The sequence below is a fragment of the Panulirus ornatus genome, chromosome 6, assembly GCF_036320965.1.
Source record: "Panulirus ornatus isolate Po-2019 chromosome 6, ASM3632096v1, whole genome shotgun sequence".
In the NCBI taxonomy this organism is placed as follows: domain Eukaryota; kingdom Metazoa; phylum Arthropoda; class Malacostraca; order Decapoda; family Palinuridae; genus Panulirus; species Panulirus ornatus.
This window is the reverse complement of record NC_092229.1, coordinates 23,454,872-23,478,771: the sequence shown is the minus strand read 5'-3', so window position 1 is coordinate 23,478,771 and position 23,900 is coordinate 23,454,872. Positions and strand designations below refer to the sequence as shown.

General features: G+C 41.0%; 1 protein-coding gene across 1 annotated transcript in view; it reads left to right on the top strand.

Annotated features, from left to right (window-relative positions):
• Window positions 1-23,900, top strand: part of Nup214 (nuclear pore complex protein Nup214) — a 380,758-nt gene that overhangs the window by 198,131 nt on the left and 158,727 nt on the right. Inside the window, exon 12 of the mRNA XM_071662750.1 lies at window positions 14,099-14,266. Within this exon, the coding sequence (XP_071518851.1) occupies window positions 14,099-14,266 (168 nt within the window). The remainder of the gene's footprint in view (window positions 1-14,098; window positions 14,267-23,900) is intronic.

The following is a 23,900-nucleotide window of genomic DNA, read 5'->3' as shown; positions in this document are numbered from 1 at the left end:
CTGGGAGTGGATCTGTCAGCGGATGGAACCATGGAAGCGGAAGTGGATCATAGGGTGGGGGAGGGGGCGAAAACTCTGGGGGCCTTGAAGAATGTGTGGAAGTCGAGAACATTATCTCGGAAAGCAAAAATGGGTATGTTTGAAGGAATAGTGGTTCCAACAATGTTGTATGGTTGCGAGGCGTGGGCTATGCATAGAGTTGTGCGCAGGAGGATGGATGTGCTGGAAATGAGATGTTTGAGAACAATGTGTGGTGTGAGGTGGTTTGATCGAGTGAGTAACGTAAGGGTAAGAGAGATGTGTGGAAATTAAAAGAGCGTGGTTGAGAGAGCAGAAGAGGGTGTTTTGAAGTGGTTTGGGCACATGGAGAGAATGAGTGAGGAAAGATTGACCAAGAGGATATATGTGTCGGAGGTGGAGGGAACGAGGAGAAGAGGGAGACCAAATTGGAGGTGGAAAGATGGAGTGAAAAAGATTTTGTGTGATCGGGGCCTGAACTTGCAGGAGGGTGAAAGGAGGGCAAGGAATAGAGTGAATTGGAGCGATGTGGTATACCGGGGTTGACGTGCTGTCAGTGGATTGAATCAAGGCATGTGAAGCGTCTGGGGTAAACCATGGAAAGGTGTGTAGGTATGTATATTTGCGTGTGTGGACGTATGTATATACATGTGTATGGGGGGGGGTTGGGCCATTTCTTTCGTCTGTTTCCTTGCGCTACCTCGCAAACGCGGGAGACAGCGACAAAGTATAATAAATAAATAAAAAAATAAATATTTTTTTTTTTTTTGTCGCTGTCTCACCTCCCAATTGAATTGACCCTCAACCCTACTGTACCTAATAACCTTGCTCTTATTCACATTTACTCTTAACTTTCTTCTTTCACACACTTTACCAAACTCAGTCACCAGCTTCTGCAGTTTCTCACATGAATTAGCCACCAGCGCTGTATCATCAGCGAACAACAACTGACTCACTTCCCAAGCTCTCTCATCCCCAACAGACTTCATCCTTGCCCCTCTTTCCAAAACTCTTGCATTCACCTCCCTAACAACCCCATCCATAAACAAATTAAACAACCATGGAGACATCACACACCCCTGCCGCAAACCTACATTCACTTAGAACCAATCACTTTCCTCTCTTCCTACACGTACACATGCCTTATATATATATATATATATATATATATATATATATATATATATATATATATATATATATATATATATGTATATGCACTACCTCACACAGGTCTCCTTCCCCAGCTCACTTACGCTCACCACTCTCTTCACCCCAACATTCTCTCTTCTTTTCAGAAAATCTCTACAAATCTTCACCTTTATCTCCACAAGATAATGATCAGACATCCCTCCAGTTGCACCTCTCAGCACATTAACATCCAAAAGTCTCTCTTTCGCACGGCTATCAATTAACACTTAATCCAATAAAGCTCTCTGGCCATCTCTCCTACTTACATACATTTTTTTTTTTTTTTTCTTTTTTTTTCTTTGTCGCTGTCTCCCGCGTTTGCGAGGTAGCGCAAGGAAACAGACAAAAGAAATGCCCCAACCCACCCCATACACATGTATATACATACGTCCACACACGCAAATATACATACCTACACACCTTTCCATGGTTTACCCCAGACGCTTCACATGCCTTGATTCAATCCACTGACAGCACGTCAACCCCAGTATACCACATCGCTCCAATTCACTCTATTCCTTGCCCTCCTTTCACCCTTCTGCATGTTCAGGCCCCGATCACACAAAATCTTTTTCACTCCATCTTTCCACCTCCAATTTGGTCTCCCTCTTCTCCTCGTTCCCTCCACCTCCGACACATATATCCTCTTGGTCAATCTTTCCTCACTCATTCTCTCCATGTGACCAAACCATTTCAAAACACCCTCTTCTGCTCTCTCAACCACGCTCTTTTTATTTCCACACATCTCTCTTACCCTTACGTTACTTACTCGATCAAACCACCTCACACCACACATTGTCCTCAAACATCTCATTTCCAGCACATCCATCCTCCTGCACACAACTCTATCCATAGTCCACACCTCGCAACCATACAACATTGTTGGAACCACTATTCCTTCAAACATACCCATTTTTGCTTTCCGAGATAATGTTCTCGACTTCCACACATTCTTCAAGGCTCCCAGAGTTTTCGCCCCCTCCCCCACCCTATGATCCACTTCCGCTTCCATGTTTCCATCCGCTGCCAGATCCACTCCCAGATATCTAAAACACTTCACTTCCTCCAGTTTTTCTCCATTCAAACTCACCTCCCAATTGACTTGACCCTCAACCCTACTGTACCTAATAACCTTGCTCTTATTCACATTTACTCTTAACTTTCTTCTTTCACACACTTTACCAGACTCAGTCACCAGCTTCTGCAGTTTCTCACATGAATCAGCCACCAGCACAGTATCATCAGCGAACAACAACTGACTCACTGCCCAAGCTCTCTCATCCCCAACAGACTTCATCCTTGCCCCTCTTTCCAAAACTCTTGCATTCACCTCCCTAACAACCCCATCCATAAACAAATTAAACAACCATGGAGACATCACACACCCCTGCCGCAAACCTACATTCACTGAGAACCAATCACTTTCCTCTCTTCCTACACGTACACATGCCTTACATCCTCGTTAAAAACTTTTCACTGCTTCTAACAACTTGCCTCCCACACCATATATTCTTAATACCTTCCACAGAGCATCTCTATCAACTCTATCATATGCCTTCTCCAGATCCATAAATGCTACATACAAATCCATTTGCTTTTCTAAGTATTTCTCACATACATTCTTCAAAGCAAACACCTGATCCACACATCCTCTCCCACTTCTGAAACCACACTGCTCTTCCCCAATCTGATGCTCTGTACATGCCTTCACCCTCTCAATCAATACCCTCCCATACAATTTGCCAGGAATACTCAGCAAACTTATACCTCTGTAATTTGAGCACTCACTCTTATCCCCTTTGCCTTTGTACAATGGCACTATGCACGCATTCCGCCAATCCTCAGGCACCTCACCATGAGTCATACATACATTAAATAACCTTACCAACCAGTCAACAATACAGTCACCCCCTTTTTTAATAAATTCCACTGCAATACCATCCAAACCTGCTGCCTTGCTGGCTTTCATCTTCCACAAAGCTTTTACTACCTCTTCTCTGTTTACCAAATCATTTTCCCTAACCCTCGCACTTTGCACACCACCTCGACCCAAACACCCTATATCTGCCACTCTATCATCAAACACATTCAACAAACCTTCAAAATACTCACTCCATCTCCTTCTCACATCACTACTACTTGTTATCACCTCCCCATTTGCGCCCTTCACTGAAGTTCCCATTTGCTCCCTTGTCTTACGCACTTTATTTACCTCCTTCCAGAACATCTTTTTATTCTCCCTAAAATTTAATGATATTCTCTCACCCCAACTCTCATTTGCCCTTTTTTTCACTTACATACATATACTTATGTATATCTCTCTTTTTAAACCAGGTATTTTTAATCACCTGTTCTTTTTCAGCACATAAATCTACAAGCTCTTTACCATTTCCATTTACAACACTGAACACCCCATGTACACCAATTATTCCCTCAACTGCCACATTACTCACCTTTGCATTCAAATATCCCATCACTATAACCTGGTCTCGTGCATCAAAACCACTAACACACTCATTCAGCTGCTCCCAAAACCCTTGCCTCTCATGATCTTTCTTCTCATGCCCAGGTGCATATGCACCAATAATCACCCATCTCTCTCCATCAACTTTCAGTTTTACCCATATCAATCTAGAGTTTACTTTCTTACACTTTGTCACATACTCCCACCACTCCTGTTTCAGAAGTAGTGCTACTCCTTCCCTTGCTCTTGTCCGCTCACTAACCCCTGATTTTACTCCCAAGACATTCCCAAACCACTCTTCCTCTTTACCCTTGAGCTTCGTTTACTCAAAGCCAAAACATCCACACACATTTAGTTACATCCACACACATTTAGACACCCCAATCTAAGCCTTCGAGGAGGATGAGCACTCCCCGCGTGACTCCTTCTTCTGTTTCCCCTTTTAGAAAGTTAAAATACAAGGAGGGGAGGGTTTCTAGCCCCCCGCTTGTGTCCCCTTTAGTCACCTTCTATGACACGTGAGGAATGCGTGGGAAGTATTCTTTCTCCCCTATCCCCAGGGATATGTATACGTTGAGATGTATAGTTATGTATATGTGCTGTGTGTGGACGTATATATATATACATGTGTATGTGGGTGGGTTGGGCCATTCTTTCGTCTGTTTCCTTGTGCTACCTTGCTAATGTGGGAGACAGCGACACAGTATAATGAAAATATGATAGAGAACAAGAATAGGAAATGAGAAAGTTGTAGAGAGAAAACATGAAGAATGATGTCAGGATTTAGAAAAAAAGGCCCCTAGTCCCCAGCATCATGGAGTGCTGAGAATCTCTGGATTTCTGCCTGACTTTACTGTCAATGAGAGGGAGGGCTTTGGAAGTAGTTTTACTGGCCCCTGCCACGACATTTTCTTCTCCGTCAGACCTTTCTCTTTTTCTGTTCACTATAACAACATTTGTGGTCTCTCTAGTAACTGCTCCCCAGTTGAACACCATCTGTCTAGTGCCTCTCCTAATATCTTACCTCTTTCTGAGACGCAATTGTCTGATGATGTTCTCACTAGTCCCTTTTTCATATCTAATTATTACCTCCACTCACGATTCTGGTTCAAAGGTGGTGTTTGTGCTTATTCCAACAAACATACCTGTTGAACACCTCAAGGACCTTGAGTCTTCAAACTTTGATGATATGTGGCTCAAACTCTGTCTCCCTACTACCATACTTGTCCATTGTTTCTACAAATTTTATATCTAAACTCCTGCCATGAGACTGTGACATCCTCTTACCAGCAAGCCGAGATCCTTTACCTTGGGGATTCCAACATTCAGTATAGGGATTGATTGAATTCCTCCCATACAGATGATAGAGGGATTGAAGTCCTCATGTTCTCCATTCTCATTGATTTAGAGCAAATTATCTCCCACCCTACCCATATTCCTAACTGCTGTGACCATTCCCCTAGTATTCTGGATTTGTTTTTCACCTCTAGTCCATCTCGCTGTAAATACACAATCTAGCCCCCAGTTGGTTCATCTGATCACGCTCTGACAAATGTATCTATTTTAATGGAGCCTCCCCCTTCAGCAGCCCCTTCTACGTGTAAATACTGGCACCTCAACAAAGCTGACTGGAATAACTTACATAACTACTTATCTGACTTTCTTTGGGTAAATTACTGTCTGTTTTGTGGTGATGCCTCTGTCTTCACCAGACTCATAGCAGAGGTTATTCTTGTGGGATTGGAAGCATTTATCCCCTCTTCATCCAATCCATGGTTCAACCGTTCTTGTTCTAAGGCCATTCAGACAAGAGATCGGGCATATCAGGCTTGAAAAAACTCTCTTTACTCTGGCTTCCATTCAGCTTTTATCACTGCCTGTAATCACTGCAAGCACATTATCCATGAGGCAAAGCATTCCTGTATTCAAAGGAAGTGCAATAACCTTTCCTTGTCATCTACTGGTAGGTCTTTCTGGTCTTTAGCTAATTGCATCTCTGACAACTTCTGTCACTCTACCTTTCCCTCACTTTTCTGTTTTGATTGTACTGTAGCTGTCTCTTTCATTGACAAAGCAACTCTTTTTGGTTTCCATTTCTCCTCTTTCTCCACCTTGGATGACTCTCCATTCCTTCACCCCCTGATGCTCATCTCACTAATCGTATGCCTCTTCCTGTAATCTCTTTTTTGACTGTCCAAAAAGCGCTTCTTTCTCTGGACACAAGTAAGGCTTATGGTCCTGATGGCATCCATCCCCATGTACTGAATGAGTGTGCCTCTGAACTTGCACCTGTGCTTGCTTGTCAAATCTGTTTCTATTTGAAAACCAAAATTTTTCCTTTTCCTTGGAGACATGCCTTGATACATCCCATCCCTAAATAGGGTGACCATTCTAACTCCTCTAACTATCATCCTATTGCTTTGAAATCTACCATTTCCATCGTATTTGAGTCCCTCCTCAACTTCCATATCCTTAAATACCTCGAAAATCACAGTTTTCTTTTTGATCACAAGTATGGCTTACATAATGTCTGGTCATCCCTGAAATATTTTGTGGAGTCGTATGTAGTTGCCCTTGACATATCTAAGGCTTTTGACAGGGTGTGGCATCGGGTCTCATCTCTAAGCTCCTCTCTTTTGGCTTCCCTCCCTCACTTTGCTCATTGATATCTAACTTCCTCTTCGGCTCATCAATCTCTGTGGTTATCGATGGATCAGCCTCCCCCCTTTTCTCCATCAACAGGGGTGTCCCTCAAGGTTCTCTCTTGTCCCTTACACTTTTTCTCCATTTTTTCAATGATTCCCTCTCCTCCACAAATAATCCAGTTCATTCATACGTTGACAACTCAACACTGCATTCATTCACATCCTTCATTTCTGCTTTGTATCCTTACTTGACAGTCAAGTTGAGTCGAAAGTAGTCTGACTTATAAACTGTCTTAGGCTAACTTCCAAACTTGACCCCATTGCCCTACACCACAATGTTGGTTCACTTTCCCTCTTCTATAGGTATTACTATGATTTTTGCTCCAAGAGCTGGCTGCTTGTGTGCCCCCACCACAAGCTAGACCACGCAATACTCGGCAGTCTGCTGCATCATGTGATTGTTGTGTGGCCATCAGCAACTTAAGGATGGGCCATTTAGATACCTGCTTCTTTCCCTACATGTTGAAGCTTTGGAACTCTCTACCTTCTCATGTCTTTCCCAATAATTATTTTTTTTATTTTTTATCATTATTATACTTGTCACTGTCTCCCGCGTTAGTGAGGTAGCGTAAGGAAGCAGATGAAAGAATGGCCCAACCAATCCACATAAACATGTTTATACATACACATCCACACATGCACATATACATACCTATACATTTCAACGTATACATATATATACATACACAGACATATACATAAATACTATTATTTATTTCTATATTTATTATTTATTATACTTTGTCGCTGTCTCCAGCATTAGTGAGGTAGCGCAAGGAAACAGACAAAAGAGTGGCCCAACCCACCCACATACATATGTATATACATACACGTCCACACATGCACATATACATACCTATACATCTCAACGTATACATATATATACACATACAGACATATACATATATACACATGTACTTAATTCATACTGTGTGCCCTTATTCATTCCCGTCATCACCCTGCCACATATGAAATAACAACCCCCTCCCCCCACATGTGCGCGAGGTAGTGCTAGGAAAAGACAGAAAAGGCCTCATTTGTTCACACTCAGTCTCTAGCTGTCATGTATAATGCACCAAAACCACAGCTCCCTTAACACATCCAGGCCCCACAGAACTTTCCAGGGTTTACCCCAGACATTTCATATCCCCTGGTTCAATCCATTGATAGCACGTCGACCCCAATATACCACATCGTTCCAATTCACTCTATTCCTTGCACGCCTCCCACCCTCCAGCATGTTCAGGTCCCAATCACTCAAAATGTTTTTCACTCCATCTTTCCACCTCCAATTTGGTCTCCCACTTCTCCTCGTTCCCTCCACCTGTGACATATATCCTCTTGGTCAATCTTTCCTCACTCATTCTCTCCATGTGACCAAAGCATTTCAAAACACCCTCTTCTGCTCTCTCAACCACACACTTTTTATTACCACACATCTCTCTTACCCTTTCATTACTTACTCAATAAAACCACCTCACACCACATATTGTCCTGAAACATCTCATTTCCAACACATCCACCCTCCTCCGCACCACTCTATGTATAGCCCACCCCTCGCAACCATATAACATTGTTGGAACCACATAACATAGTTTTATATAACTTTTTATATAACATTTTTTATATTCATTTTTATTTATTATACTTAACTGCTGTCTCCCGCATTAGCAAGGTAGCACAAGGAAACAGACAAGGAATGGCCCAACCCACTTACATACGCATGTATATACATAAATTCCCACACATGCTTATATACATACATATACATTTCAACATCTTTCTTTCTTTCGTACTATTCGCCATTTCCTGCGTTAGCGAGGTAGCGTTAAGAACAAAGGATTGGGCTTTTGAGGGAATATCCTCACCTGGCCCCCTTCTCTGTTCCTTCTTTTGAAAAATTAAAAGAAAAAAAAAGAGAGGAGGATTTCCAGCTCCCCTCTCCCTCCCCTTTTAGTCGCCTTCTATGACACACAGGGAATACATGGGAAGTATTCCTTCTCCCCTATTCCCAGGGATACATTTCAACGTATACTTACATAAACATACACAGACATATACATATATACACATGTACATATCCATACTTGCTACCTTCGTCCATTCCTATTGCCACCCCTGCCACACACGAAATAGCACTCCATCCTTCCACCTCCAATTTGGTCTCCTTCTCCTTTCCTCCACCTCTGACACATATCATCTTTGTTAATCTCTCCTCACTCATTCTCTCCATGTGACCAAACCATTTCAACACTCCCTCTTGTGCTCTCTCAACCACACTCTTTGTATTACATCTCTCTTACCCTTTCATTACTTACTCAATCAAACCACTTCACACCACATATTGTCCTCAAATGTTTCATTTCGAACACATCCCCCTGCTCTGCACAACCTTATCTGTAGCCCATGCCTCGCAACCATATGATATTGATGGAACCACTATTCCTTCATACATACCCATTTTTGCTCTCCTCATCCAGGCCCCACAAAACTTTCCATGGTTTACCCCAGATGCTTCACATGCCCTGGTTCAATCCAATGACAGCACATCCACCGCTGTATACCACATCGTTCCAATTCACTCTATTCCTTGCATGCCTTTCACCCTCCTGTATGTTCTGGCCAAAATTGCTCAAAATCTTTTTAACTCCATCCTTCCACCTCCAATTTGGTCTCACTGTGACTCACTTCCACTTCCATGGTTCCATCTTCTGTTAAATCTACTCCCAGATATCCAAAACACTTCTTTTTCTCCAGTTTTTCTCCATTCAAACTTACCTCCCAGTTAACTTGTCTCTGAACCCTACTGAAACTAATAACCTTGCTCTTATTTACATTACTTACCTCCCAGTTAACTTGTCCCTGAACCCTACTTAAACTAATAACCTTACTCTTATTTACATTTACTCTCAACTTTCTTCTTTTACACACTTTACTGAACTAAGTCACCAACTTCTGCAGTTTCTCACCCGAATTGGCCACCAGCGCTGTATCATTAGCGAACAACAACTGACTCACTTCCCAAGCCCTCTCATCCTGAACAGACTGCATACTTGCCTCTCTCTCCAAAACTCTTGCATTCACCTCCCTACCACCCCATCCATAAACAAATTAAACAACCATGGATGCATCACGCACCCCTGCTGCAAACATGTTCACTGGGAACCTATCACTTTCCTCTCTTCCTACTCGTACACATGTTTTACATCCTTGGTAAAAACTTTTCACTGCTTCTAGCAACTTTCCTCCCACACCATATATCTCCCATGTTAGTGATGTAGTGTAAGGAAACAGACGAAAGAATGGCCCAACCCACCCACATACACATGTATTTACATGCACGTCCACACACACACACACATATGCATACCTATACATTTAACGTACACATATATATACATACACAGACATATACATATATACACATGTACATAATTCATACTTGCTGTCCTTATTCATTCCCGTCACCAAACCCGCCACCCATGAAATCGCATCCCCCTTCCCTCTGCAAGGTAGCGCTAGGAAAGGACAAAAGGCCTCATTTGTTCACACTCAGTCTTTAGCTGTCATGTATAATGCACCGAAACCACAGTTCCCTTTCCACATCTAGGTCCCACAAAACTTTCCATGGTTTACCTTAGATGCTTCACATTCCCTGGTTCAATCCATTGATAGCACATGGTCCCCAGTATACCACATGGTTCCAATTCACTCTATTCCTTGCGCGCCATTCACCCTCCTGTATCTTCAGGCCCTGATCTCTCAAATTCTTTTTCACTCCATCCTTCCACCTCCAATTTGGTCTCCCACTTCTCATTCCCTCCACCTCTGACACATATATCCTCTTTGTCAATCTTTCCTCACTCATTTTCTCCATGTGACCAAACCATGTCAATACACCCTCTTCTGCTCTCTCAACCACATTCTTTTTATTACCACACATCTCTCACCTTTTCATTACTTATTTGATCAAACCACTTCACACCACATATTGTCCTCAAACATCTCATTTCCAACACATCCACCTTCCTCTGCACAACCCTATCTATAGCCCATGCATCACAACCATATAGCATTTCCACATCTAGGCCCCGCAAAACTTTCCATGGTTTACCTTAGATGCTTCACATGCCCTGGTTCAATCCATTGACAGCACATGGTCCCCAGTATACCACATGGTTCCAATTCACTCTATTCCATGCGCGCCATTCACCCTCCTGTATCTTCAGGCCCTGATCGCTCAAATTCTTTTTCACTCCATCCTTCCACCTCCAATTTGGTCTCCCATTTCTCCTCGTTCCCTCCACCTCTGACACATATGTCCTCTTTGTCAATCTTTCCTCACTCATTCTCTCCATGTGACCAAACCATTTCAATACACCCTCTTCTGCTCTCTCAACCACACTTTATTACCACACATCTCTCTCACCCTTTCATTACTTACTTGATCAAACTACCTCACACCACATATTGTCCTAAAACATCTCATTTCCAACACATCCACCTTCCTCTGCAGAATCCCATCTATAGACCATGCCTTGCAACCATATAACATTGTTGGAACCACTATTCCTTCAGACATACCCATTTTTGCTCTCCAAGATAAAGTTCTTGCATTCCACACATTCTTCAATGCTCCCACACACACACACACACACACACACACACACACACACACACACACACACACACACACACCATGACTCACTTCCGCATCCATGGTTCCATCCACTGCCAAATCCACTCCCAGATATCTAAAACACTTCACTTCCTGTAGTTTTCCTCCATTTAAACTCACCTCCCAATTTACTTGTCCCTTAACCCAACTGACTCTGATAACCTTGATCTCATTCACATTTACTCTTAGCTTTCTTCTTTCACACACTTTACCAAATTCAGTCACCAGCTACTGCAGTTTCTCACCCGAATCAGCCACCAGCGCTGTATCATCAGCGAACAACAACTAACTCGCTTCCCAAGCCCTCTCATTTACAATAGACTGCATACTTACCCCTCTCTCCAAAACTCTTGCATTCCCCTCCCAAACAACCCCATCCATCACACATCCTTGCCGCAAACCGACATTCACCGGGAACCAATCACTTTCCTCTCTTCCTTCTTGTACTCATGCCTTACATCCTCGCTAAAACCTTTTCACTGCTTCCAGCAACTTACCTCCCACACCATATACTCTTAATACCTTCCTCAGAGCATCTCTATATACTCTTATCATATGCCTTCTCCAGATCCATAAATGCTACATACAAATTCATTTGTTTTTATACATATTTCTCTCATACATTCTTCAAACACCTGATCCACACGTCCTCTACCACCTCTGAAACCACACTGCTCTTCCCTCATCTGATGCTCTGTACATGCCTTTACCCTCTCAATCAATACCCTCCTATATGATTTCCCAGGAATACTCAGCAAACTTATACCTCTGTAATTTGAACGCTCACCTTTATCCCCTTTGCCTTTGAACAATGGCACTATGCATGCATTCCGCCAATCCTCAGGCACTTCACCATGAACCACACATACATTGAATATCCTCACCAACCAGTCAACAACACAGTCACCCCCTTTTTTAATAAATTCCAGAGAAATACCATCTTAACCCGCTGCCTTGCCGACTTTCATCTTCCGCAAAGCTTTCACTACCTCTTTTCTGTTTACCAAATCATTCCCAAATCATCATATATAGAAATATATAACGATATGATTATGATGAATAAGTAAAGACTACTATTCTTTCAAATATTCCTATTTTTACCCTCCCAGGTTATGATCTCTTATTCTACACATTTATCAGTGCTCACAGAATCTTCCCTCCCTCCTCTGCCTTATGACTTTCCACTTCCATGGTTCTATTTGTTGCCTGGTCCACTGTCCACTCCCAGATATCTGCAACACTTAACTCCTCCAGTTTCTCTCCATTCAAGCTTACATGCCAATTAACTTTCCCCTCAACCCTCCTAAACCTGATAACCTTGCTTTTATTCACTTTCACTCTTTACTTTCACACAGTCTTCCAAATTTAGTCACCAGCTCTTGCAGTTTCTCACTTGAATCAGCCACCAGTGCTCTATCATCAGCAAACAACAACTGACTCACTTCCTAGGCCCTTTCATCCCCACAGTCTGCATTCTCACCCCTTTCTCTAAGATTCGTGCATTTACCTTCCTCACCACCCCATCCATAAACAATTTAAATGACTGTGGTGACATCACACACCTCTCATGGAACCATTTACTCTCCTCCCTTCCTACTTGTACACATGCTGTACACCCTTAATGAAAACTTCTCACTACTTCTAGCAGCTTACCTCCCACACCATATATTCTTAATTCCTTCCACAAAGCATCTCTACCAACCCTGTCATATGCCTTCTCCAGATCCATAAATGGCACATACAAATCCATCTGTTTTTCTCATTATTTCTCATACACTTTCTTTAAAGCAAATACCTGATCCACACATCCTCTACCACTTCTGAAACCACACTGCTCCTCCCCAATCCGATACTATGTACATTCCTTCATCTTCTCCCATACAACTTACCAGGTATACACAACAAACTTATATCTCTGTAGTTTGAGCACTTGCCTTTATCCCCCCCTTGCTTTTCTACAGTGGCACTATAAATGCATTTGGCAAATTCTCAGACACTTCACCGTGATCCATACATACATTGAATAACCGTATCGACCAATCAACAACACAGTCACCTCTTTTCTTAATAATTTCAGCTGCAGTACCATGCACTCCTGCTGACTTGCTGTATTTCAGATTCTGCAAGGCTTTCACATCCTCCTCTCTTTTCACCAAAACACTCTCCATGCCATATACCGTGTGTGTGTCTTGTACATGCTGTCACTGCTTCCCTAAATACCTACCATTCCTCATCCATTCCCCTTACTTCATTTGCTGTCACCTTTTGCCATTTTCCACTCAATCTCTGCTGTTCCTTCTTCACACACATCTCCTTACTAAGCTCACTTACCCTCACCACTCTCTTCTCTGTGATGTTATTTCCTCTTTTCTGCAAATCCCTACAAGTCTTCACCTTTGCCTGCACAAGATAGTGATCAGACATCCCACCAGCTCTCCCTCTCAGGACATTTACATCCAAAAGTCACTCTTTTGCATGCCTATCAATTATTATGCAATCTAATAATGCCCACCGTCCATCTCTATCTATCTTTCTATATCTCTGATGCCCATACCATCCAGGAACTCCCATCATGTGGTGGCCATGGCAAGAGTTTCCACTTATCGCTGTCCTTACATGCCTCCGTTGCATACACCATTCCATGCATTCTCCTCTTTTCATCTTCAGTATTCATCCTTAAGAAAATCAACCACAAAGCGTGGAACGATAAAGCAACTTAACTCTGAGTTGTATATTTGCACTCACACTTCATCTCTGTATTCCTAGATGGTAGCAGTATCGGACCCTTGGTATTCATATAAAAGAACCTTTTATTATATGGTGCAACTCCGTGAAGGGAAATGTTTTTCTACCACTGTAGCATTTATGTGATTTATGTGGTGAAGGGAAATAAAAGGTGATTGCTTAGGTATGAATTATGCAGCAAAAGCATTAAAACTTGGGAGTATTTTGTTTGATAAAGTATATGGAAAGAAATTAGTCATTGCAAGTTTATCTTACCTTCATATTTATCTAATCAGTGCTTTTATACTTTCCCAATAGGAAACATGAATTGCCAGCATCAGAAACTCTCTATCAGGCTCTGAGAAAGTGCCATAGCCTTCGAAGAGTATGTGAGAGGCAAGTAGACATATTATGTGACCGAATGAAGGCCCTCCAACTCAATTTCCTGACTCTTGGCCTAGCAGCATCCCATCATCATTATGATGAGTGAGTAGTATCTGTATTTGTTTAGAAAGTGAACTCATTCTTGTATATGATTTCTTTTTGTTTTTGGTTAACATATTATTTTCATATACAGTTACACCACCAAATTTCTGGCAACTGATGGTTCGGCACCTCCTTTAGTCTGGACAAAATTATGTGAGGGAACTTGAAATGACCTTGGCCACCAGACTAGTTTACTGGGCGGCCACAGATGGCATTGTGTGTAGGGCGCGCTTATTTACGTTCTGTACACTGCACTTGTTGGTGGTGATACCGCAATTCTGTGAGATTCTTAGCATATTTTGCTTAAATTCAACCTTAGCTATGGCTTCTAAGACATGTTAGAGTGTCACTTGTGTCAAATATAAACTCCACTCCATATTGATCCAAGATAAAGTAGAACGGTTGAAAAAAATGGACCATGATGTTTCGGTGTGTAAGGTGTGTGACATCTCCAGTATTGGTTCATTAACTGTTTATGATATAAAGAAACAAAGGGAGAAAATATTGAAATTCTATGCAGACAGCAATTCCAAGAAGCAAATGACGAGTAGAAAAGCTGTGAGAGATGGTAAGAATACTGAGCACGATCAAGTGCTGATGGAATGTTTTCGACATTGTCTGAGTGATGGAATGGACTTGGCAGGTAGCATGATAATGGACCAGGCCAAATTGTTCCATAAAGAACTTAAATTACAACATGAGCATGCCTATAGTGAAGGATGGCTTGAAAGACTCAAGAAGCGTCATGGAATTTCCATGAATAAAGTGTGCGGAGAAAAGTGGTCTGCAAACCACGAAGGAGGTGCCAAGTATGTGGATGAATTTGCAAAACTTGTAGCTGACGAGCACCGCAGTCCTTAGCAGGTGTATAATGCAGATGAAACTGCATTATTTTGGTGATGCACACCTAGGAAAACACTAACACCAGAAGACGAAGAAGACCCCTCAGGATTCAAACAATCTAAGGACAGACTTACTGTCTTAGGGTGCTCAAGCATTTAATATTTGTTTAATTTAAATTTCTATCAGTTCATGTATACTTTAGACACATGGGAGATGTATAATTAGTGGGTTAGACGTGTGTTGATGAATTATTATTTTGTGACCACGGTTAGTCCGGCAAAATGGTTAATCCGGCAAGGCTTTGGAGCCACGAGTGCCGGAAAATCGGTGGTGTACCTCTATAAAGTAACTGCACCAGGGTTGGGCCCATTGAAAAAATAATTTAGAAATTGTGTACCTGTCTTCAGGCAAATGTCAGACCTCCCTGTTAAAGGAAGATAAGTGGTTGGAGTTGAGATGATAAAAGAAGGCAGATATGAAGGAAGCATAATGAAGTTTAATGATAATGTGGTCACTATTCTTAAAAGTTTGCCAAGTTTCATATATTTCAACATTTTTGCATCAATTAAGTGTAGATCTTTCTTATCCAAATTTGTATCCTTTCTGTTTTATTGTTGTTATTGACAACCCTTCATGTATTTTTTATGGGGAACCGTGTGCTTTCCTCAATTTGTGGATTATTCAGAGCCTTTTTTTTTGTGGTGTTCTGTGTTTTATTTTGCAGCATCATAGAATAACTGTAGATGGAAGTTCTGCAGTCTAAATTCTTTGGGACAGCAATTTTTAAATTTTCTAATTTTGCTAATTGTATGTACTGATCTTTGTAGTCACAGTATTTCTTAACTTTAACTGTAGTATTTTTATTCATTGTATAGATTTTGTGTTTTTTTTTTATACAGGCCTCCCTTACTTTAAGTGTCGATACATTCCTAGAAAAGGAGAGTATGATTTGTAATTTTACTTTTAAAAAGGGATTTTAGTTGTGCCAGTATTGATTTGTTTCTTAGTTAGTTCACTTTATCACTTTTTTGGAAGCTTATATCATTGTGTGTGTGTAGCTCTTCTTTAGCTTCTTACAGAACATTTTGTGGTTACTGTCCTGTTGCAGTACTTGGTGTGGTGGTTGCTAATTAATAATTGAAGTCATTTTAGCTTCGTTTATTTTATTTTATTATACTTTGTCGCTGTCTCCCGCATTAGCGAGGTAGCGCAAGGAAACAGACAAAAGAATGGCCCAACCCACCCACATACACATGTATATACATACACTTCTACACACGCACATATACATACCTGGGAATACCTGGTTTAAAAAGAGAGATATACATAAGTATACATATGTAAGTAGGAGAGATGGCCAGAGAGCGTTATTGGATTACGTGTTAATTGATAGGTGCACGAAAGAGAGACTTTTGGATGTTAATGTGCTGAGAGGTGCAACTGGAGGGATGTCTGATCATTATCTTGGGGAGGCGAAGGTGAAGATTTGTAGAGGTTTTCAGAAAAGAAGAGAGAATGTTGGGGTGAATTAACATCTCTCAAGCTTTCATTTATTTTACAAGGCCTTTGGAAGGGAACTGACAAAAGAACAGTATAAGGAGTGGTATACACAAAACTTGGTAAGGAACCAGACTCCTTGCCTGACTTACCAGTACCAAAGGGAAAAGGTTTTACATCTGGCCTACCAGTATATAATGAACATGGCCTTTCCCCTAACCTCCCTTGTGAACTAAAGCAGTGCACAGAAATTGGAGTGGTGACCTTCAAAAATATGTTCACCATTTTGGCAGGAATCTTAGATATGCAGGTATTTGAATTTTGGATGTGTTCAGACAGTGAACATTCAGAATGAGGATCCATCTGTATTTATCAGCATAGAGTCTTAATACCACACTAAGGCAGCTGACTGTTGCAGTACTGTAATGATATTATGATTAAGGAGCCCTTTCAGTTAGTCACTATTTTGTGGTAATTCAACCCCTGATATGAAGAAATACATTAGTGTTATGAGAACTGTAATGAAGGTAGATTATTTGAGAATTAATCTCAAAATTGAATTCATGTGTATGGATAAGGAGAGGTTCGGAAATTTTTTCTACAGTATTTATTAGACCCAGGTTAGAGTATCCAGCAACAGCTTAGGCTCTTCACTTAAGAAGATACAGAGATCAGCAACAGAAGGTACAGTGATGGGCATCAAAGAGTTTACTTGAAGCTGAGGTTAGGGAGAGGATTAACTGCATTTGCTGTCGAAGTTCTCTTCGCTTACGATGTGTAGTGGTGCTGATCAAGTCTCTCTCCATATGTGCTCAAGGTATGTGCAGAAACACCTGATAGGATGCTGAAAATGTTTTTAAAAAATCTATAAAAGATGGAAGTGGAAGAGAGGGAGAGAGAGAACAAAACAGTTTTCCTGTACCAGTTTGAAGCCATGTTTCGGCAGGACTGGACCACAGTGGAAAAGCTGAAGGAAGAGTTCCTCACTGCCATATCTACTCAGTTCATCAGAAAGTGCACAAAGGCAAGCTAAGTACCAAGACTTATGCAGATTTCGAAGAAAATATTGAAGCAATCAGCAAATGAGGTTGAGATTACTCTGATGCTGATGATAACAATCCTCCAGCAAGCAACAGCAACTCAAGGAATTGCTGCTTATTCTGGGGATTCACAGGCATCTGTGAAACAGGGCACCCAGCATTTGTTATAAGTCAAGTCATTGCCATGGTACTGCTGTTCATTAACAAATCAGATAGCTTCAAACAAGTACCAGTTTGGGAAGCTTGCACACAAACACTGGGACTGTGAGTTCAAGCCTACAACATGTTGATGTAACAATAAGGGACATATCATGCATAGCTGGGAAGCCAGGAGGTTAGCTGGATTCTCATCAGTGGAACATCTTTAAATGTAGGAAAATTCACCCCATCAACTTTGTTGCTCCCCAGATGCAAATTGACACCTACACATCTTGAAAAGTAGCAAAGTAGATATTTCTGTGCTAAAAAAGAATATAGTGAATCCACTATGAAGTGTAAATGTATTAATTGAAAACAGCGAACCAGCATTTTAAGTTAATAGTGATGCTGCTTGTACATGATTGCCCAATAAAGTTTTGAAGTATCATACCATTTATCTACATACAACCCACAGAAGCTAACATAAATGTTTTAACTGTTCATCAAACTGAGCTAGTAGGTATGGTAATGATTACCATGGAAGTGTTTAAGCAGAAGAGGACTGTATTAGAATTGTTGATTTCTGAAAATGCTAATTTCTTGTTGATTGGCCCTCCCAGAACTACACAGTCAGAATTATGATTTCTACGATGAAATAAGTAAACTGAAACTGGTTGAATACAAAAATATACTATTTCCACAAACATGAATTACATTTTGAAGATACTTTTACAGTTTATACAAAACTAAAGTAACCACTCTTAACTGCCTTCGTCTTCTCCCCTACATTTTTGACACAAATATCCCTGAGGTTAGGGAGAAAGAATTCTACCTCCATATTTCCCACATGTTTTAGAAGGCAACTAAAGGGGATGGGAGTTAGGAGCTGGAAACCCTTCCCTTCTTGTATTTCAGTTTCTAAAAGAGGAAACAGAAGGAGACAAATGGAGTGTGCTCATCCTCCTCAAAAGCTCAGATAGGGGTGTCTCAAAGTATGTAGATGTAACCAAGATGGGAAGAGAGGAGAGGTAGTACGTTTGAGGAAAGAAACCTGGATGCTCTGGCTCTTAGTGAAATGAAGCTCAAAGGTACAGGGGAAGAATGGTTTGGAAATTCCTCAGGAGTAAAGTCAGGGGATGGTGCAGACAAGAGCTAAGGAAGGAGTAGTGGGAGTGTGTAATAGACTGTAAGAAAGTGAATTCTAGATGGATTTAGGTAAAGCTGAAAGTGGATGGCAAGAGATGGGTGATTATTTGTGCTTATGCACCTGGTCATGAGAAGAAAGATTATGAGAAGCAAGTGTTTTAGGTGCAGCTAAAGTGAGTGTCATTAGTTTTGGTGCATGAGACCAGACATTAGTGTTGGGTAATTTGAATGTGAAAGTGATTAATGTGGCAGTTGAGGGTAAAATTGCTTTGCATAGGGTATTTGATGTTGTGAATGGAAGTCGTGAAGAGCTTTTGTAATTATGTGCTGAAAAGAGACTGGTGACTGGGAACACCTGGCATAAAAAGAGAGATACACAAAAGTATATGTATGTGAGTAGGAGAGATGGTCAACAGGCATTATTAGATTACATATTAATTGATAGGTGGGCAATAGAGAGACTTTTAGATGTATGTATGCTGAGAGAGGCAGCTGTCGGGATGTCTGATCAGTGCTTTGTGGAGGTGAGGGTGAACATTTGTAGAGATTTTTGAAAAAGAAGAAACAGTGTGTATGAGAGAAGAGAGTGGTGAGAGTAAATGAGCTTGGAAAGGAGACTTCTGTGAAAAATACCAGCAGAGAGTAAGTGTAGAATGGCAAAATTTGAGAGCTAATGAAGTGAAGGGAGTGGATGAGGAATGGGAGGAATTTGGGAATGCAGTGATGGCAGGTGCAAGAGATGCATGCAGTATGCAAAAGGTGGGATGTGGGCTGATTAGAGAGGGTTGTGAGTGGTGGGATGAAGAAGTAAAGTTGCTAGTGAAAGAAAAAAGAAAGGAGTTTAGGCTGTACTTACAGGGAAGGAGTGCAAAAGATTGGGAGATGTGTAAGAGAGACTGGCAGGATGTCAAAAGGTGCAGAGGTAGAAAAAGAGGGCAAATGAGAGTTGGGGTGCAAGAGTATCATTAAATTTTAGGGAGAATGAAAAGATGTTTTGGAAGGAGGTTGAAGGTTGAATAATGTACAAAAGACAGGAGAGCAAATGGGAACATCTCTGAAGGGAGCAAAAGGAGAAGGTAACAGGTAGTGATGGAGTGAGGAGGAGATGGAATGAGTATTTTGAAGGATTGTTAAATGCATTTGATGATAGATAGAGTGGCAGATATAGGGTGATTTGATTGGGGTGGTATGTGAAGAGAGAGTCCTGGTGAGTGGTTTAGGTAAGAGAGAAGAGGTGGTGATCCTTATGAAAGATGAAATGCAGAAAGGCTGCTGAAGGGGATGGTATTGCAGTTAAATTTATTAAGAAAGTGAGTGACTGTGTTGTTGATTGGTTGCTAAAGATATTCAGTGTATGTATAGATCAGATCATGATGAAGTGCTTGAGGATTGGCAGAATGCGTGTATAGTGCAAGAGTGCAATTGTGTAAAGGCAAATAGGATAAATGTGTTCAAACTACAGAGGTATAAGTTTGTTGAGTATACCTGGTATGTTGTATGGGAGGGTGGAGGCATGTACAGATCATCAGATATGGGAGGAGCAGTGTGGTTTCAGAAGTAGTAGAGGATTTGTTGATCAGGTGTTTTGCTTTGAAGAATGTGAGAAATACTTGGAAAAACAGTTGTATTTGTATGGTGCATTTATGGATTTGGAGAAGAGACATGATAGGGTTAATAAAGATGCTTTGTGGAAGGTCTTAAGAAGTAATTGCTTGAAGCAGTGAGAATTTTTATCAAATTTACAAGGGATGTGTATGAGTAGGAAGAAAGGAGAATGAATGGTTCCCTTTGAAGGTTGGTCTGCAGCAGGGGTGTGTGATGGCACCATAGTTTAATTTGTTTATGGCTGAGTTGGTGAGAGAGGTATATACAGTAGTCTTGTAGGAAGGGGCAAATAAGCAGTTTGTTAGGGATGAGAGGGCCTGGGAATTGAGTCATTTGTTTGCCAATGGTACAGCACTGGTAGCTGATTTGAGTGAGAAGGTGCAGAAGTTGGTGACTGAGCTTGGGAGAGTGTGTGAAAGGAGAAAGTTGAGAGTGAATGTAAATACATGCAAGGTTATTAGGTTTAGTAAGAGTGAGGGACAAGTTATTTGGGAAGTAAGTTTGAATAAAGAAAAACTGGGCAAGTGAAGTGTTTTAGATGTCTGGGAGTGAACTTGGCAACAAACAGAGCCTTGGAATCAGAAGTGAGTTGTAGGGTTGGGGAAGGGGGGTGAAGGTTCAGGGATTAGTGAAGAAGGTGTGGCGAGAGAGAACATTATTTCGGAGGGCTAAATTGGGTATATGTGAAGGAAGAGTGGTTCCAATGATATTATATGGTTGCAAGGCATGAGCTATAGACAGGGTTATGCAGAAGAGGGTGGATGTGTTGGAAATTGAATGTTTGAGGACAGTTTGTGGTGCAAGGTGGTTTGAACAAGTAAGTAATGAAAGGGTAAGAGAGAGGGGTGGAAATAAAAAGTGTGTGGTTGAGAGAGCAGAAGAGTGTGTATTGAAACGTTTTTGACTTTATGGAGAGAATGAATGAGGAAAAGTTGACAAATAGAGTATATGTGTGAGAAGTGGAGGGAACAAAGATAGTGGGAAACCAAATTGGAGATCGAGAGATGAAATGAAAAAAAATTTGAGTAATTGAGGCCTTAACATGCTGATGGGTGAAAGGCGTGCTTGGAACAGAGTGTGGACCAGTGTGATATACTGGTGTTCATGTGCTGTCAGTGGACTGAACTAGGGCATGTGAAATGACTGAAGTAAACCATGGAAAGGTCTGTAGGGCCTGGATGTGGATAGGAGTTTAGTGCATTTAATAGGACATGTGCCCAATTTTCCATTGTTGACACTTCATTAATTGTCTGAGTAGCTGATCTTAAGAATTCTCCAGCCTTGTCAAATGGCAGTAGCAGAATTAGAACTTACAACTTTGTCTCATCACTGGCAACAAAAACCAGTTTCAGTACGAGGATATTCTAACTTTTTGGGAACCATCTAAGTACAAATCTCCTTTGTAAAGCTTAAGGCATGAAAGGTTCTCCAATGTTTGCAGCAACATACACACATGGAAAGGTGTTTTCATTAATGAATTCCTGGGACAATGCATTAGTTAGATTGATTACAGAACATGTTTAAGAATATCAAGTAGCTTTTCATATGGAAAAAGTAAATATGAAGAAACTAATGAATGCCATTCAGATATAGGGATTTAAGCAACATTGGAAGTAAAATTGTTATTAAAAGTGGTAACTAAAAGGTTCTTGGTGTCAAGGGAAGTTTGGATAAACTCTATAAAATGATTTCTTGGCAATTTAAGGGATTTATCATTGAAAGAGCTAGGATACTTTAACTTGGATCCTTTAATGTAAATGTTGCCTCCAGCAACAACATTACTAGAAAGAATATCTTAATCAGGAAATTGTGATAAGTTTTATGTTGGACAGACTGGTAAGGATCTTTTTGTAAGACTTAAGCAACATGAATATAGTATAAGAACAGGACAAGAATCAAATGCCTTGTTTAATCAGTTAAGAATTATGATTATTGTATTCACTGGAGTAATGCCATCTCAGTTATTAACTCTGACTCTTGTACCCGAGAAATATCTTTGAATCTTTTATTACTAAATACACAAAGAATTGTAGCCTTAATATTAGTGAAGACCTATACAAATTGGATAGCTGTATTGTTGATAGAATTTGTAAACTTCCCCTTCTTGTCCTCCAAATAAGTTTATGATATGCACGTTACCATAGTCGAATGCACCCAACCTACATTCGAGTAGTCACTTGCTCACCAAATGGTGTCCCTACTATGTCTGTTAATTGTATATTGATTGACTTCTATTTCTTTCTTGTATCTCCTCTGATGATGTGATTATTTCACAAAAGTGCTCATCCACCCTCCTCCTTACAACCCTATCTATGTATCTATATAAATATATATAGAGATGCTTTGTTGAAGGTATTAAGAGTATATGGTGTGCGAGGTAAGTTGCTAGAAGCAGTGAAAGATTTGACGAAGTATGTAAGGCATGTGTACAAGCAGGAAGAGAGGAAAGTGATTGGTTCCCAGTTAATGTTGATTTGTGGCAGGGGTGTGTGATGTCTCCATTGTTGTATAATTTGTTTATGGTTTGGGTGGTTAGGGAGGTGAAAGCAAGAGTTTTAGAGACAGGGCCAAGTATGCAGTCTGTTGCGGATGAGAGGGCTTGGGAAGTGAATCATGTGTTGTTCGCTGACGATACAGCGCTGGTAACTGATTCAGGTGAGAAGCTGCAGAAAATGGTGACTCGGTTTGCTAAAGAGTGTGAAAGAAGAAAGCTGAGAGGAAATGTGACTAAGAGCAAAGTTATTAGCTTCAATAGGGTTGAGGGACAAGTTAATTGTGAGGTAAGTTTGAATGGAGAAAAACTGGAAGAAGTGAAGTGTTTTAGATATGTGGGAGTGGATTTAGCAGCGTATTGCACCATGGAAGTGGAATGAGTCTCAGGGTGGGCAAAGCACTGCTTTCCAAGATTAACGTTCTCGACTTCCACATATTTTTCAACGCTACCAGAAGTTTCGCCGTCACCCTATGATTCACTTCCGCTTCCATGGTTCCATCTGCTGCCAAATCCACTCCCAGATATCTAAAACACTTCACTTCCTCCAGTTATTCTCCATTCAAACTTACCTCCCAATTGACTTGTTCCTCAACCCTACTGTACCTAATAACCTTGCTCTTATTCACATTTACTCTCAGCTTTCTTCTTTCACACACTTTACCAAACTCAGTCACCAGCTTCTGCAGTTTCTCACCCGAATCAGCCACCAGTACTGTATCATCAGCGAACAACAACTGACTCACTTCCCAAGCTCTCTCATCCACAACAGACTGCATACTTGCCCCTCTTTCCAAAACTCTTGCATTCACCTCCCTAACAACCCCATCCATAAACAAATTAAACAACCATGGAGACATCATGCACCCATGCC